Source organism: Leuresthes tenuis, unplaced genomic scaffold, assembly GCF_036924035.1.
Source record: "Leuresthes tenuis unplaced genomic scaffold, fLeuTen1.0.hap1 SCAF_4, whole genome shotgun sequence".
In the NCBI taxonomy this organism is placed as follows: Eukaryota; Metazoa; Chordata; class Actinopteri; order Atheriniformes; family Atherinopsidae; genus Leuresthes; species Leuresthes tenuis.
In genome coordinates, this window is record NW_027325358.1 from 20,914,044 (window position 1) to 20,930,026 (window position 15,983).

The 15,983-nt window shown below is 40.3% G+C and overlaps 2 protein-coding genes and 2 long non-coding RNA genes across 4 annotated transcripts; all 4 read left to right on the top strand.

Annotated features, from left to right (window-relative positions):
• The first annotated feature begins 202 nt into the window (after positions 1 to 202).
• LOC140305070 (uncharacterized) lies at positions 203 to 907 on the top strand. Its single transcript, XR_011915332.1, has 3 exons — positions 203 to 290; positions 402 to 613; positions 747 to 907. It is a non-coding gene; the product is annotated as an uncharacterized lncRNA (long non-coding RNA).
• A 2,352-nt stretch (positions 908 to 3,259) lies between these two features.
• Positions 3,260 to 4,113, top strand: LOC140305071 (uncharacterized). The gene is made up of 3 exons (XR_011915333.1): positions 3,260 to 3,462; positions 3,567 to 3,614; positions 3,714 to 4,113. It is a non-coding gene; the product is annotated as an uncharacterized lncRNA (long non-coding RNA).
• Positions 4,114 to 6,247: 2,134 nt separating this feature from the next.
• ambn (ameloblastin) lies at positions 6,248 to 8,307 on the top strand. The gene is made up of 7 exons (XM_072383700.1): positions 6,248 to 6,377; positions 6,542 to 6,838; positions 6,938 to 6,994; positions 7,439 to 7,588; positions 7,691 to 7,726; positions 7,833 to 7,871; positions 8,008 to 8,307. The coding sequence occupies exons 1-7, from the start codon at positions 6,324 to 6,326 to the stop codon at positions 8,305 to 8,307; spliced, it is 933 nt and encodes a 310-aa protein (XP_072239801.1). The 5' UTR covers positions 6,248 to 6,323.
• Positions 8,308 to 13,180: 4,873 nt separating this feature from the next.
• scpp7 (secretory calcium-binding phosphoprotein 7) lies at positions 13,181 to 15,485 on the top strand. The gene is made up of 9 exons (XM_072383839.1): positions 13,181 to 13,263; positions 13,380 to 13,444; positions 13,730 to 13,774; positions 14,000 to 14,047; positions 14,138 to 14,179; positions 14,414 to 14,470; positions 14,562 to 14,708; positions 14,999 to 15,086; positions 15,195 to 15,485. Exons 2-8 carry the CDS (start codon positions 13,391 to 13,393, stop codon positions 15,041 to 15,043), a joined length of 438 nt encoding a protein of 145 aa, XP_072239940.1. The 5' UTR covers positions 13,181 to 13,263; positions 13,380 to 13,390; the 3' UTR covers positions 15,044 to 15,086; positions 15,195 to 15,485.
• Positions 15,486 to 15,983: the final 498 nt, after the last annotated feature.

Below are 15,983 nucleotides of genomic sequence, written 5' to 3' on the forward strand. Positions count from 1 at the left end.
ATTAATCTTCTACTCACTGAAATATTGACAACAGCATAAGATTTATCAAGGGGTGCCTAAACTTTTGATGTGTCCATGTTCATTTGATTGCTCCCTTATCTATTTCTTCACCTTGAAGTCTGTAGGTGGAACGTGTCCCAATAATTGCAATTTCCCAACAATGCAAAATGCTAATGAGCTCTAATCCAACCCTGTCACTGTACATAAAGAAGCTCCACTTTCAGGGAAACATCATCCTACTCCTGCCGTCCAGCTGTGAGAAAGTGAGCTGCCGTTGTGAAGACTCAAGTGTAACTATACGATTCCTTTATTGTCTTTATTTTCTGCCTCATGTTGGCGGGATGCAGATTTAACTGATAATTTTGATCGTATGATCATTATTGTATTTTGTAATTCAACAGGTGATTAGTGAAACCATGCTCAAGGTAATATTTCTGCTTGGAGTCCTGCTGAGCCTTACGTTGGCCGATTCTGTAAGTGCAATATTCTCAAAGACTCTGTCAGCCTTGTTGTGTTGAGTCTTGTGGCTAAAAGTCAATGTGCTTTGTTGTTTGTGTAGTTGCAGAATGACTTGGCCAAACGAGTTGCACGTCCTGGCTCCCTCTTCCAAGGGGTGAGTGTCTTGTTTTATTTTGGGATTTGTCTAGATTCCATTGTTCCACATTTGGATGTGTATTACTCTCCCATTGTTAGAGGATCTTCTACTGTGCTGCAGATGTGAACACATGTTTCTGATTTTGTTGCAGGGCCATCGGCAGTCTAATCGTCATCATGGCCCTCCTTGTCTGAACGGACGGTGGCTTCAGTACCTTCTCTCCATCCTCCGCCAACAAACCACTACTGCACCAAGCGTCACAACTCCTATAGCCACAACGACCGCCGCTGCAACTTCTTCAACTACAGCTGCAACTACTGCTGCTGCAAAATAAATCAGAGAGAGAGGAATCACTGTGCTTGAAACCTATGTTAAAATTGTTTTAAGACAGTTCAAGTCAGTTTCTCATCTTTTGCTGAGAACCCACAACTATTTAAAATAATATTCTAGATATATTATAATATTCTAAATCCAAATCTCATTGTTCTCTGTATGTTCTAAATAAACCAGAACTAGAAAATATGTGGTCTATGTATTTTTCTTTCTTATTTTGTTTATTTTAAAAAAAAAAACGTTTGAGAGACATCATCTTTAAATGCACCACTATGTTAACTTGCTGTTCACAAACGTTATCCATCTTCAGTTCACGCAGCTTACTTTGTGTTTCATATGATTTTTATTCATTAATTTTTTTCACATATATCTGAAAACAACTTTTTTATAAGACCAGATGAAAGATAACCATAAATCATTCTTTAAAACAAAGTCTTTATGTTAATCACGTTGCATCAGTAAATGCAACTGTTAATCTCTCCCGTATGAACATAATCAGGCTGGAGTTAATACTCTGTCAGACCTGCCCAGCCTATTGTCAATATACCAAACCCACTCACACATTGGGTCATAAGATGCTGCTCACGAGCAAACCTTGTGTGTCTCAATTGTGAGCAACAATTTGTGGATATTAATTGTTGGCGTTACTGCGAAACTTGTGACTTTCCTTGTGTGGAAGACGTACTGTATGTGGTCTGTATGTTCGCTCTGTTGCCTGTACTGGTTTTCATTGGGTGCTTCCAGTTTCCTCTCACATACAAAAATGTTAGGTTCATTGCTGATTCTGAACCAAAAGTAAGAATAAGTATGAAAATGCATGACTGCCTCTCTCCGAATGTTCACATTGCCTGTTACCCTCATTGCAGTTGGAATACTGCCCATAATATCATCAGAAAAAACCTGGGATAGAGACAGAAAAAGATGGATGGAAGCAGCTATGCTTTTGCATCCCAGATTAGTTTCTTGAAATTATCCCGCATCAGAGGTCTTTGATGGTTCTCTCAGCTTGACTTGTGAGGTAGACAAGTGTATCCCCTTACTATGAAGTTTCAACAAGATCGGAGGCTAAAATGAATTAAGTAAAAAAAAAAAATTGATCTCAAAAGGAAATTATACGCCCTTTGAAATTAACCCTAACCCTGGAATAAGCAGAATCTAACAGATTAAATAGTTCCCTGAAGAAGAAGTAATATTTCAGTTTCAGACAAATAACACACTTTCATGTCAAGTATTTCAGTAAAATCTTCCTTTCTAGATGGAGATGCGGTTAGAGACTGGAATAAGGCATCTACAAATGCAGTTTAGAGCTCTATTATCATCTATTACAACAGCATGGCTTTGTTGTCGGAGACTCCAGGTACTGGACTGACTTGCTTGCAGTCCAGACTTCTTTCCCAAAGTTCCAGCAACTGATCTCCTCAGTTCCCAGATGTTTAGAGACAGAAGTGAAGAGGATCCTTCATGAACATGGTCCTCTCTCAACGTTTTTGAGCCCTTTTGCTGCTATGACATTCTATGACAAGATAAGCTATTATTTGTCATGAGATAGGAAAAATGTTTCACTTTAGGCATTCGATGTGTTTTCTATGTTCTACTGTGAATCAAATATTGGTTTATGATTTCTGCAGTAAATGAAAAATGATCAATTTTCATTTTGCACAGCATCACAATCATTTTCAAAGTGGGCTTGTATATTTGGCATGTTTTACTTTGAAGGAAATCCTTATACGGATAATAAAAACGACTGCGTAACTAATAAGAAAAAGGTTTCACCGTGCTTGAAGGGATGCAGAAATGATAGGTAATGGTGAGTAAGCACCTCATTACTAAACTGTCATGGAAAAAATTTCCAAGAAGAGACCTGCAACAAGGTGCAAATCATAGTGACTGCAACAGAGGAAAAAAATGAGTTCCTCCATGTGTACACAAGGTAATTCTAGTAGTTGAAAAGGATTGAGCAGGTAATGCTTTTTCAAGTGGAGAATACCGCTTTCTGCAACACATCGTGTTTCGCAAGTACAAACTCTGTACCGACTTCCTCTGTAAGTACAGACTTACTGAGGAACTTACTGTCTGGATCAGAGTGCAATCCCTTTGTGAGTGTGTTGGTTTGTGTGTGTGCTCAGCTGAGAAAATGTAAGGTTTGGAGGACTTTGTTTATGTCTCTCAGGATTAATAGCAGGATGTGGACATTTTAAAGTAACACTAATACAATCAGATCAAGTGCCGAAACTATGTTCACACCTTTGTTGGCTTAGTCTCCGGCCAACCACACATGTGAGATGTAGTAACACCTTTGGAGTGGGAAAGAAATGTCGACAGTCTGAGGCTGTTTAAAAGCTAATTGAGATTCCAGAGGCAACCATCTGAAGGGAGAGCACATGAGCTTGATATCTTATTCATTAATGCGCTGTTTATTCTTTTGCTCTACCGTTACACTGAGGCAGTTTTAAGAAGATTTGAATTACAGCATGGAATGCAAGATGAAGGTTTTCCTCCTGGTGATTTTCCTCTTTGCTGACTCCTATGCAACTGTAAGTGCAAACATTTCATCCCATCTTTTTTTCCAGATGGTTATGATTTGTAAACTTTTTCCTGCTCACACTGAAAGTAAAATACATATTTATCCCTTTTCCAGAACTGTTTTGGCAGTGATAGTTCAAGCAGTGAGTCTGATAGTAATGAGGTAATAGTTTATAACTTATAAGAGATGAATGATTTGATAATGATTCTTTATTATTAACTTACTCACAGTTATTTCTGCGATTGTTTTCCCTTTCTCCAGAGATGCAACCCGTGGACTAAAATTGATCTCTGTGCTCTGTTTCCTATTCTGTGTCCAAAACCACCTACAACGACGACAATGGCACCAACCACAACGCAAGGCCCGCAACCCCCCCAGACCACGGAGATCAGAGGCGATGCCAGGTGAACTGCTCTGATCTGAGAAGAGGAACAGCAGCATGAATTAGTTTGCTTTGACTTTCCAATGACTTAAGGCGTGCACAGAAACGAGGCAATGTATTCTGTGTCTTTTCAATTTTTACACAATACGTCGATAGGATTTTTTCAAGGTTAAACCTTGGCTGAATGACATTTGAATAGATTTTGCAAAAAAAAAAAAAAACATGAATGTATTAGTTAGCATATAAAACATTTTAGTAATGTTTCAACGACTGTTTCTCATTCTCTCTTTTGTTTTATGAAGTCACAGTTAACTAAAAAAAGAAACCCTAAAAACTGTAGTTAAATTCATTGGAATATGTAAAACTGTGATAGGGATTTAGGGGGGAATGACAAGTTTTGTCAGAGGCAGGTCTTGCAGACACGGATAACAGGGTGCTGATGACACACCAGTGTCATTTCCAGTCAGTTGGCACACATATAACCATCCCTGGATCAACACAGCTTAAGTGGGGGATGAGTGTAAGCTGATAATAACTGACTCTGTGCTTCATCAGTGAAGTCTGTCGTAGTGTGTTTCTGACTCATACTCTTGACCAATATTCTCATTCACTGCTCTGAACTGTTGACTCTTCAGTAGACTTACTCATTCATAACTTTTTAAAATTTTTTTACTACTTTTTCCACTGATACTGATGATGAATGTCAAAAAAATTTGTCGTTTGATGTCCTCCAGTCAAATTTCATTTCTTTTGAATGTACACTGACAGAGTTCCTTTTTGTGTGTTACCATATGTATTGGATGGTTTTGAAAAATAAAATGCAATCTGAAAAAATATATTTTTACGGAGGCAATTTTTTTTTGTGAAAGTGCATTTTCTGCAGGGACCACAGGGACATTTGTCCACAGCCAATTTGATATTTTATTCAGACCGTTTATATGACCAGTATACAGGTCAAATATCAGGAAAGCAAACATATTAGAATAAAGAAATGATAATATAATGCCTACAATAAATAACTAAATAACTAATTGAAATTGCAAAAGATTTGTTTGTTAGATTTTCTTGTCACTTATTAGTTTTTAGGATTAATAGTAAAAAAACAATAAATTCTATTGTCTCTCAAGCTGTCCACACTTCTACTAAATGGCAATGCTTAAAATTAGGGCTGCTCTTTCTTTTCGAAACATGCTTCGAATCACCAATTGTGCTACACTCAACTAATTCGCTCACCCTACAGTGTAGACTGTCGCTTACCAAGCCCCTATTTCCTCTAATCAATTTGTTAAAATTTCAAATCAAACAGGACTGCGTGGTTGCTGTGGTGATTAGCACTGTCATGGTTTGAACATCAGCCGCAGGATTTTTGTGCTAAGTTTGCATGTGTGGGTTCTCCCTGGGTCCTCTTGATTCTTCCTATAAACTAAAACCAAGCACGTTAGGGTAACTGGTGTTTCTAAATTGACCATCGGAGTAAGTGTGGGTGTACTTATGGTGGCGCTGTGATGGACTGGCGATCTGTCCAAGGTGTACTCTGCCTCTTGTCCAGTGGCAGCTGGGACAGGCTCCAGCCTATGGGCTCATTAAAGCTCTTATTTATCATTTAGAAAATAGTCAAATAAAATGGCTTTCTGTTACATCCAAAAGACCCACAGCTTCTAGTAAAGCAGTGGAATTAGCAGTGAATAAGTCCATCTTATACAGTGAACCTTTGTTCAGGGTATTCTCTTGAATGTATGTGCCCAGAAACACCTGTAATTTATAATATTCAATAGATGTATGACTGAAATTGAATATAATAAATGAGAAATATAAAGCTTTAAAAATCTTTACACGGCAGACAGAGATATTACTTTTCACGGAATAATGTTGCAGCTATGATTAAGTAATTCTGCATAATTATTTGTCTTCCCTTCAGTGCTTTCATATACACATACAGTCACTGACTGTTAAGATCTCTGTATGTGAGGCAACGTAACTTTTTTTGTTTGTTTCATGTTTGCTTTGCACCAGACAGTCTAACTACAGTGTATATGTTTGCAGCTTTAGAAAAAGTGTACTTTTCTGACTTTTTTTGCACATTCCACATATATGGTTTAGTAATTACACCGGTTAGACACTTACACATCAGCCGCACCCACAGGTGCTCTGAGTAACAGGAAACCCCAAGTCCTGTCCTCCTCAGTTATTGTTTATTCATTTCTATAGACGTTACAGCATCACAGTTGCAGAATAACATGCAGTTCAAGGTATTCAGAACAATTTCTGGTTGGTTTCTAATTGACTGCTAATCAGAACAAATGATTAGGTGTATTTTTTTTTTTTTTGTGACCTGTGATTGGTTGTTTCACTCTGTGAGCAATGCATAAAACCATGCTCCCATCCAGGTAGTTTCAGTGAATTCACTCTGAGTGCTCTGTAGGGGACATCACTTGAAAACCTTCGCTGAGGAAATTTAAAACAATATTTATTTTCTGAACTTATTGGAAATGATTACCATATTCCTGCTATCATGTGTCATTATAATGGTGTCTGCTGTACCAGTGAGTGTACTCGCAATATTATTGAAAATACCATTTCAACTTTACCTACAAATTAATAGTTATTACTTAGTTTTCTGCCTATTAGTTTAACATTTATTCAGTTGAACAATTTGTAAAATCTGGAGCAACTCTGACAATTGTGGGATTTTTCTTTTCTTTTACAGGTTGGCCCAAATGCCAATCCTCTCCAGCCGTCACAAGGAGGAGCCACTCAAAGAAGTCAGCCCGGGGAGGTCACAAACCAGAACCCTGAGGCCCAGACGCCAGCTCCTCTTTCTCCCAACCCACAGCAACCACATCCTGGATCTCCCCAGCAGCTGGATCCCCAGGCTGGCGCCCAGCCCTCATTGCCACAGTACACCTGGTTTCCACAAGGCGGCAGTCCACTGATAATCCCCCTCCAGCAGAGCGTCCATGGACCTCTGCCTGTTAACCAGCTGACAATAGCACAGCAGCCTCTGGTATAGACTTTATTCAACTTCTATAACATTTCCCACTCTATTGTTAAAACAACATTTACATAAATTCATGTTTTCATTTCACATTTATGCTGTTACCAGATGTTTCCACCTTATGGATTTTTGCCACTGCTTTCATCACCCTATAGCAATCAGCTGGTAAGATATTATTAGGACACACACAGTGTTAGTGCCTGCAGCTATATCACACTCACACTACAAAGCATTGCATGTATATACCATAAACTGTAGCTACAAAGAAAAAAAATCCAACCACAACCCAATTTAGATTGAAAGATTACCCCTTGGGGTGGCTTAAACATTTTCCAATAATGCATTTTTCTTTCTCTTTTAATGTGCTTTCAAAGGGAAATTGAGAGATTGAGTCTCCTTCATAAAAGGTGGTGTTGTGCAAATAAAGATGTCTATACTTTGCCATAATTTTACAGCTTGATTTATGGTGCTGAAATGGAAAGTCACACCTTATTGCTTAAGTCTTACTGTTAATTCCTCATTTTCTGCATATAACTTATGGCAATTTATTGCAAGTCAGTGCTGCCAAAAAAAATTCAAATACATAAATGTAATTTATTTCTCAAACAGTTCTCCCCATATGGATTCCCAATGCGGGTTGGATCATCCGTCCCTCAAAGTCCAGCACAGCAGCTGCCGAGCAGTCCAGTGTTACCTGCAGAAAATACTGCAGGGCTTGCTGCACCCTCAGGAGCAGCACCTCAACAAACACAGCAACAGGTCTCTTTTATATCACAAAAAGGACATATTTTTTTCAATATGAGGCAAACTTCAAGAAGTAAAAAGCTGCATTTTAATCATTGCATTATCTCTCATCCACAGACTCCCCAGGTTTTATACATGCTACAACAACCCATGGTGAATACTCCATACTGTGTGATCTTGGATATCAGCATAGCTTTTGTAATTTCCCAATTTTCTCCCTGAGAATATTCATTTGTCATCTGCTGTCATTCTTTTCTAGAACCCTTCACTTGGCGGGCTTAGCTCAGAGGAACTTGAGGTAAGACAGCCCAGATTTTTATCTGTCTCTTAACGTGTCTAAACAGACTGTTTAGTGAACTCAGTGATCCCATTGATGATGAAACTGTCTCCCTCCCGTGCCTCTTACAGTATCTATCTTCTTTTCTCTGTTTCAGACTGCAGCTAAAATGAGCAGGTTGGGTATGTATATGCCTACTTTGCTCACAAATCTACCTGCAGGTGGAGGAGCTGTTCAGCCTCAGACACAGGCAGCTGGAATGACAAATCCAGCACAGCAAGGTGCCATGAAAACTGTGGGAAGCTCAGCGGTTGGGGTCCAACCATTACAGAAGGTCGCTTGCTCAGAACCAAAACCGAGCATTCCCGCAGGTTTGGAGAAAGCAGCGCCTGAGGCTTCCACTGTCCAAACACCTGCTCAACCCAAACTCCAGCCCACACAGGGAAATCTCGTCTGAGACTGCCGCCACCAGCTAATATGCCAACAAAGAAAACTTAACACAGCACTGATGCAAAATGTAGAATAATAATGAAGTGTCTCATGGATGTTACAAACTATGAATATGTAACTTCACTTGTTATCAATATTAGTTGTCTTTTACTTTGTCTTGATAGATTATATCAAATAAAAAAGATTTTAAACAGACTGCCTGGCCAAAAATAAGTCACTCACTTTAATATTTTTTGGATCACTTTTTGCTCGATTGCAATCGACAACCACAGCATTTGCTGAGGCAGAGTTTTGATAAGCTTAAGCAACATAACAGCATAAATTTCCATCGAAAGTTGCAATGTTTTTGCCAAGATCGTGTGGTTATAATGGAAGACCCAGAAAGTCCAGCATATCCCAAAGATTCTCTGCGGAGTTGAGGTCTGGACTCCATGGTGGTAAATCCTTGTGTGGAAATCATGTCTCATACTCACTGAACCTCTCTCTTCAGTGGTGTGCAACGGGGGTGGGAGGGGTGGAGGGGGCGTTGTGGGGTGGATCGTGGCCTAATTGTTGAAAAACATGCCCTCTTGGGAGCCAAAACGTGTACTAAACTGCCCTCAAGTGTCCTCTTGGGAGCCAAAACATGTGCTAAAGGGCCCTCTTGGGAGCCAAAATGCATGCTAAAGTGCCCTCAAGTGTCCTCTCGGGAGCCAAAACGTCTGCTAAAGTGCCCTCTTGGGAGCCAAAATGCATGCTAAACTGCCCTCAAGTGTCCTCTCGGGAGCCAAAACGTCTGCTAAAGTGCCCTCTTGGGAGCCAAAACGTGTACTAAACTGCCCTCAAGTGTCTTCTCGGGAGTCAAAACGTGTGCTAACGTGTGACCTCTTGGGAGCCAAAACGTGTACTAAACTGCCCTCTTGGGAGCCAAAACGTGTACTTAACTGCCCTCAAGTGCCCTCTTGGGAGCCAAAACTCGTGCTAAAGTGCCCTCTCAGGAGCTAAAACGCTTGCTAAAGTGTCTTCTCGGGAGTCAAAACGTGTGCTAACGTGCTCTCTTGGGAGCCAAAACGTGGACTAAACTGCCCTCTTGGGAGGCAAAATGTGTACTTAACTGCCCTCAAGTGTCCTCTTGGGAGCCAAAACGTGTACTAAACTGCCCTCAAGTGTCCTCTTGGGAGCCAAAACGTGTACTAAACTGCCCACAAGTGCCCTCTTGGGAGCCAAAACGTATACTAAACTGCCCTCAAGTGTCCTCTTGAGAGCCAAAACTTGTGCTAAAGTGCCCTCTCAGAAGCTAAAACACGTGCTAAAGCGCCCTCTTGGGAGCCAAAACGTGTACTAAACTGCCCTCAGGTGTCTTCTCGGGAGTCAAAACGTGTGCTAACGTGCTCTCTTGGGAGCCAAAACGTGGACTAAACTGCCCTCTTGGGAGCCAAAATGTGTACTTAACTGCCCTCAAGTGTCCTCTTGGGAGCCAAAACGTGTACTAAACTGCCCACAAGTGCCCTCTTGGGAGCCAAAACGTGTACTAAACTGCCCTCAAGTGTCCTCTTGGGAGCCAAAACTCGTGCTAAAGTGCCCTCTCAGGAGCTAAAACGAGTGCTAAAGCGCCCTCTTGGGAGCCAAAACGTGTACTAAACTGCCCTCAAATGTCTTCTCGGGAGTCAAAACGTGTGCTAACGTGCTCTCTTGGGAGCCAAAACGTGTGCTAACGTGCTCTCTTGGGAGCCAAAACGTGTGCTAACATGCTCTCTTGGGAGCCAAAACGTGGACTAAACTGCCCTCTTGGGAGCCAAAATGTGTACTTAACTGCCCTCAAGTGTCCTCTTGGGAGCCAAAACGTGTACTAAACTGCCCTCAAGTGCCTTCTTGGGAGCCAAAACGTGTACTAAACTGCCCTCAAGTGTCCTCTTGGGAGCCAAAACTCGTGCTAAAGTGCCCTCTCAGGAGCTAAAACTTCTGATAAAGTGCCCTGTTGGGAGCCAAAACGTGTACTAAACTGCCCTCAGGTGTCTTCTCGGGAGTCAAAACGTGTGCTAACGTGCTCTCTTGGGAGCCAAAACGTGGACTAAACTGCCCTCTTAGGAGCCAAAATGTGTACTTAACTGCCCTCAAGTGTCCTCTTGGGAGCCAAAACGTGTACTAAACTGCCCACAAGTGCCCTCTTGGGAGCCAAAACGTGTACTAAACTGCCCTCAAGTGTCCTCTTGGGAGCCAAAACTCGTGCTAAAGTGCCCTCTCAGGAGCTAAAACGCGTGCTAAAGCGCCCTCTTGGGAGCCAAAACGTGTACTAAACTGCCCTCAAATGTCTTCTCGGGAGTCAAAACGTGTGCTAACGTGCTCTCTTGGGAGCCAAAACGTGTGCTAACGTGCTCTCTTGGGAGCCAAAACGTGTGCTAACATGCTCTCTTGGGAGCCAAAACGTGGACTAAACTGCCCTCTTGGGAGCCAAAATGTGTACTTAACTGCCCTCAAGTGTCCTCTTGGGAGCCAAAACATGTACTAAACTGCCCTCAAGTGCCTTCTTGGGAGCCAAAACGTGTACTAAACTGCCCTCAAGTGTCCTCTTGGGAGCCAAAACTCGTGCTAAAGTGCCCTCTCAGGAGCTAAAACTTCTGCTAAAGTGCCCTGTTGGGAGCCAAAACGTGTACTAAACTGCCCTCAAGTGTCTTCTCTGGAGTCAAAACGTTTGCTAACGTGCCCTCTTGGGAGCCAAAACGTGTACTAAACTTCCCTCTTGGGAGCCAAAACGTGCACTAAACTGCCTCAAGTGCCCTCTTGGGAGCCAAAATGCGTGCTAAACTGCCCTCTTGGGAGCCAAAACGCATGCTAAAGTGCCCTCTTGGGAGCCAAAACATGTGCTAAAGCGCCCTCAAGTGTCCTCTTGGGAGTCAAAATGTGTGCTAGCCACTACGTTTGCTAAAGTACCATCTTGGGAGCCAAAACGTGTGCTAAACTGCCCTCAGATGTCCTCTCGGGAGTCAAAACGTGTGCTATAGTGCTCTCTACAGTGGTGAGGACGTGCTATATGTGCCCTTTTTTTTTTTTCTTTCTGCCCCATCCTTCAAAAACTCATGCCACCGTCTCTCTTACAGTTTGAGTCTGAAGAATACTTGCAATCCTTGTTTGTTTTGTTTTACAACTTCTAAAATAAGGTAAAGTAGTGTATTGCTGCATGTATGTATTGAGATATTTCTTTTGAAGCCTTGAATTATGATCCGGTCCTGACTGTTACTTTAGTAAGTCACAGAATTTGTACACAATTAAGTCAACCTATTTCCTATTTGTCACATGATTGTAGTATATATATATATATACTTGTTGTGAGAGGCCCAGAGCCTAAGCAAGGGGCACCACGATGCAATAGCACAATAAAAACCAAAACCAACATATCCCTCTGAAGAAGTAGTGATCAAACTTCAAACTAGAGCTGTCATAGTTAATGTGTTAATCGAGATGCGATTATTTAAAAAAAATTAGCGTTATTTTTTTTCTTTTGATCGCGGTTAATCGCGGCCTTAGCAATTGGCTTAATAAATAGGAGAAAAGTCACTAAGAGTTCAGTTCTGAATCTGATGTGTCTAATGACTGCAGGCTTTCATTCATTTAACTGTCATTAGGCGCTGTTCTGTTTGTCGTTTGTTGTCTACTACCTCTTTAGTTTTAAGACCACATTGTTGTGGCATTTTATGTGCTGTGTTTTTTAAATAGACATGTCAAGTGGGTCTACAATGCACTTTTTTATTTGAAAGAAGAAATAAAAGATAAAATACATTTTTTCTTTGTGTTTGCGATTAATCGCAATTAAAAAATTTATCATTTGACAGCCCTGTTCAGAGCCTTTTAATATATCAGAGAGCACCATTGCAATCATTATCACAAATGGAAAGACTTGAGCAGCACAATAAACCTCCCAAGAAATGGCAGACCACCAAAACTCATGGACCAGGCGAGAAAGTCATTAATCAGAGATGAGACAAAAAGACTAAAAGTAGCCTTGAGAGAGTCCCACTGCAGAGACCAAAGTGTCTGCTCTTTGTACCAAAGCCATTTGAACACTCCCCGCTGCAGGGTGAAAAAGTGACTATAGCTTGAAGAGGAAAACTAAAAAGCATGTCTTGGAGTTCAGCTCCCCAACCAAGTGAAAGAAAGTATTCTGCTTAGTCAAGCTGAACATTTTGAAAGAGGAATAACTGTTGAATTTGCAAATGTAACTTTTTTTATTTTTCATACATTCAGAAGCACAGGATTGGGTGCTGTATAGCCCGTCTGGTTAAGCAGGCGCCCCAAGAACAGTGGCTGCAGTTCCATCTTATCCAGGTTCCAGTCCCAGCTTGGGGCCATTTGCTGCATGCCCACTCTATTTGTGTCCTTCTTGTCTACCTATAAAGGCCACCAGTACCCAAAAAGCCTTTATTAAAAAAAGAAGCACAAGACAGGTACCTTCCACTTGCCCTATGGTCAAAGGAAAACCAACATCTTTACTTCCAATACATACCACAATGAAGAATCACACCAAAATGTAGACGTCTGAAAAGTACAGCAGCACAGAGAAAAAAATGTCTATATGATCTAGAATCAGAGTAATATTTGTCATCCATCCATTCATCATCATCAGTATATTTGCTTTATACAGGCAGTATACAGTTAATCCTCGTATAAATTTGATTCCTCGTGAAACCTCTTGAGTGTGAAATATCTTCCACAGATGCACCCTTTAAATCATATCACTGAAGGAACACATGTGATTAATGTCACATTTCAATGTTTCAAGCCAAAAAAGTCTTGGGGGGAATTCTCACGGAGGTAAGGCAGCCAGTTTTGGAATCATAAAGTGAAATATTTTGGCTTGTCACCAGTACCTGTCAAAAGTTTGCATGTTCTTTGTTTTGTCAGCAAATAAATAGGAGCAGATCTCCCATCACTGATCACACCTCTCTCGAACAGCCCTTCAGTACACACGAGCTGCCGTAACGGAAAGGTAACGTAGACCACTCAAACAACGCAAATTGTTCAACATTAAGATATTTTACTTCTTTCTGGAGTTCTGCAGTGAGTACTACAAAATGTAATAACTCAAAATGTTCTCTTTGACAGCTTAATTCAAGATGAAATTCATCCTGCTTACAGCCTGCATCCTTGGGATTGCTTTCTGTGCCCCTGTAAGAGAGACCCCTTTATCTGAGATTCTTTTATTTCTCTTACACATGTGATTTTATAATTTTTTTTGTATCTTTTAAATGCTGCAAATAACTGACAACATAATAAATCCATTAGTGGTTCTCTTAGTTTTATGGTTTTGTAGATGCTCAAATTTCCTTTTTGTTTCTTTCAGTTATATCATTGTTCATCTCTGAAAAATACCTAACCAAACACATTTGTCTGAAATATTCATCTAAGACTGACCAGCATTTTGTTGAATCTGTATCATTTTCTCCCTAAAACAGTCGCAGAAGTACATGGAGTTTGACATCCACCATGCTCCAGCTCAGGTATAATCACACAAACCCTGGATAAGATGTTGAATAGCATGACAGACACATAAACACACACACAGACCACTAAAATACCAATTTTAAGATCTTAGTGAATGTGGTGCTAATTTTTCATTTATTCTTAGCTGAGCTGCTGTGCAAATATTTTAATTTAAGTCCCAATAGCCCCTATAGCCCAAGTGTCTCATCTAAAGGTCAGTTTGATTCATATTTTCTTCACAGGCTGCCATGGCTATCCCAGCTGGAGTCCCAGCTGGATCTCTGGAAGTTGTAAGAGCTAAATGTCATTATTTTACTTATCAAGGCACATTTATGTCTGGTGATCACTCTTTTAAATAAAAAATAATGTCTAATTTTCAGCTGCTCCCAGTTGATGACCAGAGACAGCTTATCGGAGGACCTGTGAGTGACACATTACAGCTCAATATTTACTTAGTCTAAATATTGGGTCTATTATAGCAACAATTAAAGAAGTATGTTAGTTTATTGTACAATTATGATGAAAGATGAATCATACTATAAATAGATAATGCTGATTTAGAGACAAAACATGGATACAAGATACAATAGGCTTATACCTGAGGTGCGGCAGTTTTAAGTGCATATATGAATGTCTGAATGTATTTTTATTGAAAGGTCCGAGGCTTCATCAAGCAGGATATTCCCCAGCCAAATGGCAAGGATGAGGAGATTGTAAGTGCCTGCAGATTTTAAGCTGTTTGGCAGAAAACTTTTGTGAGATTGAGTTGAACTAATGTTTGAATTTCTTTCTCATCTGCTTCAGTTCTACCCCTTCGGATTCAACATGCCAGATCCTGCTGCCCCTGCTGCCCCTGCTGCCCCTGCTGTTCCTGCTGCCCCGCTTGTTCCCGTCGTTGCTGCAGCTCCAGCTGCTCCAGTTGCTCCAGCTGCACCTGCTGCTGCTGCCCCTGTAGGAGCAACTAACCATTTGCATTTTGGATTATTTAAATTAATTTAACAAAATGTAGAAAGTACAGCATTGATGATACTGTATGATTTGATACATTCAAATGGCTGCAGCAGAAGTTGAATTCACAGTGGTGATGAGGGCAACGGGTTCATTCCAATAAATGTGTATTGCGTGAAAGGAAGTCTTCCAACTATTTCTGCTGAGCTGTTGAAAAACATTGACTCACCAGATGACATGTTGGAGATTGTTCTTACTCCTGATTGGTTCACCAGATGCCTCTGTCATTTCAGGCTGCCAAACCCAGTGATGATGATGAGGAGGAGGAGGATGACTGAAGATATCTGAGTCAGCAGCTTTTGCACTTATGTGTGCAAACAGGTAACAAAAACAAGGAACATAGATTTAACCGTTTAACTGCATATTCTTCTAAACAATGAAATAATTTCTGAAAACATCGTTCAGAATAGATTTTGTTTTTCATTTAAGGTGACCCATGGTGTAAGACCCACGACCAACTTCAATGAAAACTGATTGGCCAGCAATGCTTTTTTCCAAATGATGAAAATTGGTGCTCTGCATTTTAGAGGAAAAGTCCACTCTGCAGGTGGTGCTAAGGTTTTTCAACCATAAAAACTATAAAAGTGCTCTTTTCTTTGCAAAAGGAATGTGACTATGTAGTGCATTTTCTTTCACTGCATATGGTTTTCTCATCATCTGTAGTTTGTTTTCTCAGTCAAACTTGCAATCTCTGTGCTTCAAAATAAATGAACTGAAAGCGTTCAACTGTTTTCTTGTGGTTCTTTAGCTCATATCAATATATTTGGAAGGAGTACGAGATGCCGTGGCCATCAACCAACACACAGCATTTTACGGTTTCTACAAATGTCTGTGATTCGCTTTAAGTCATAATTTTTATACAAATTATTCACAAGTCATCACAAGTTTTCACATAAGGGTTTTCAAAATTGTGAGTAAGCAGTGAATGAAATTATTGTTGACTCTCATAGTCAAAGAAAACAAGCTGTGTATCTTGTCATTGTACGGTCATACTTAGTACATAGCACATAATCTGGAATACTGTTCCGCGTCAGTGCAAATAGAAAAGCATATAAAGGCAAGCAGTCACAGTAATGACAGTATATACAAAATAAATTATATGAAATGTACTGTATTTACACTAAATATAATGTGTACTAATGAAAAAGTTAACAGCGCACATTATACATGAATTGTTATCTCCTTCAGAGACAACATTGTTATAGTTGATATAGAGTG

Bases quoted from the DNA above. Each gene is read 5' to 3' on its own strand.
- ambn (XM_072383700.1), top strand. From the start codon at position 6,324: ATGATTACCATATTCCTGCTATCATGTGTCATTATAATGGTGTCTGCT. The intron at 6,839-6,937 runs GTATAGACTTTA...TGCTGTTACCAG, and splicing joins CAATAGCACAGCAGCCTCTG to ATGTTTCCACCTTATGGATT. The intron at 7,589-7,690 runs GTCTCTTTTATA...TCTCATCCACAG, and splicing joins CTCAACAAACACAGCAACAG to ACTCCCCAGGTTTTATACAT.
- scpp7 (XM_072383839.1), top strand. From the start codon at position 13,391: ATGAAATTCATCCTGCTTACAGCCTGCATCCTTGGGATTGCTTTCTGT. The intron at 14,471-14,561 runs GTAAGTGCCTGC...CATCTGCTTCAG, and splicing joins ATGGCAAGGATGAGGAGATT to TTCTACCCCTTCGGATTCAA. The intron at 14,709-14,998 runs GTAGGAGCAACT...CTGTCATTTCAG, and splicing joins CACCTGCTGCTGCTGCCCCT to GCTGCCAAACCCAGTGATGA.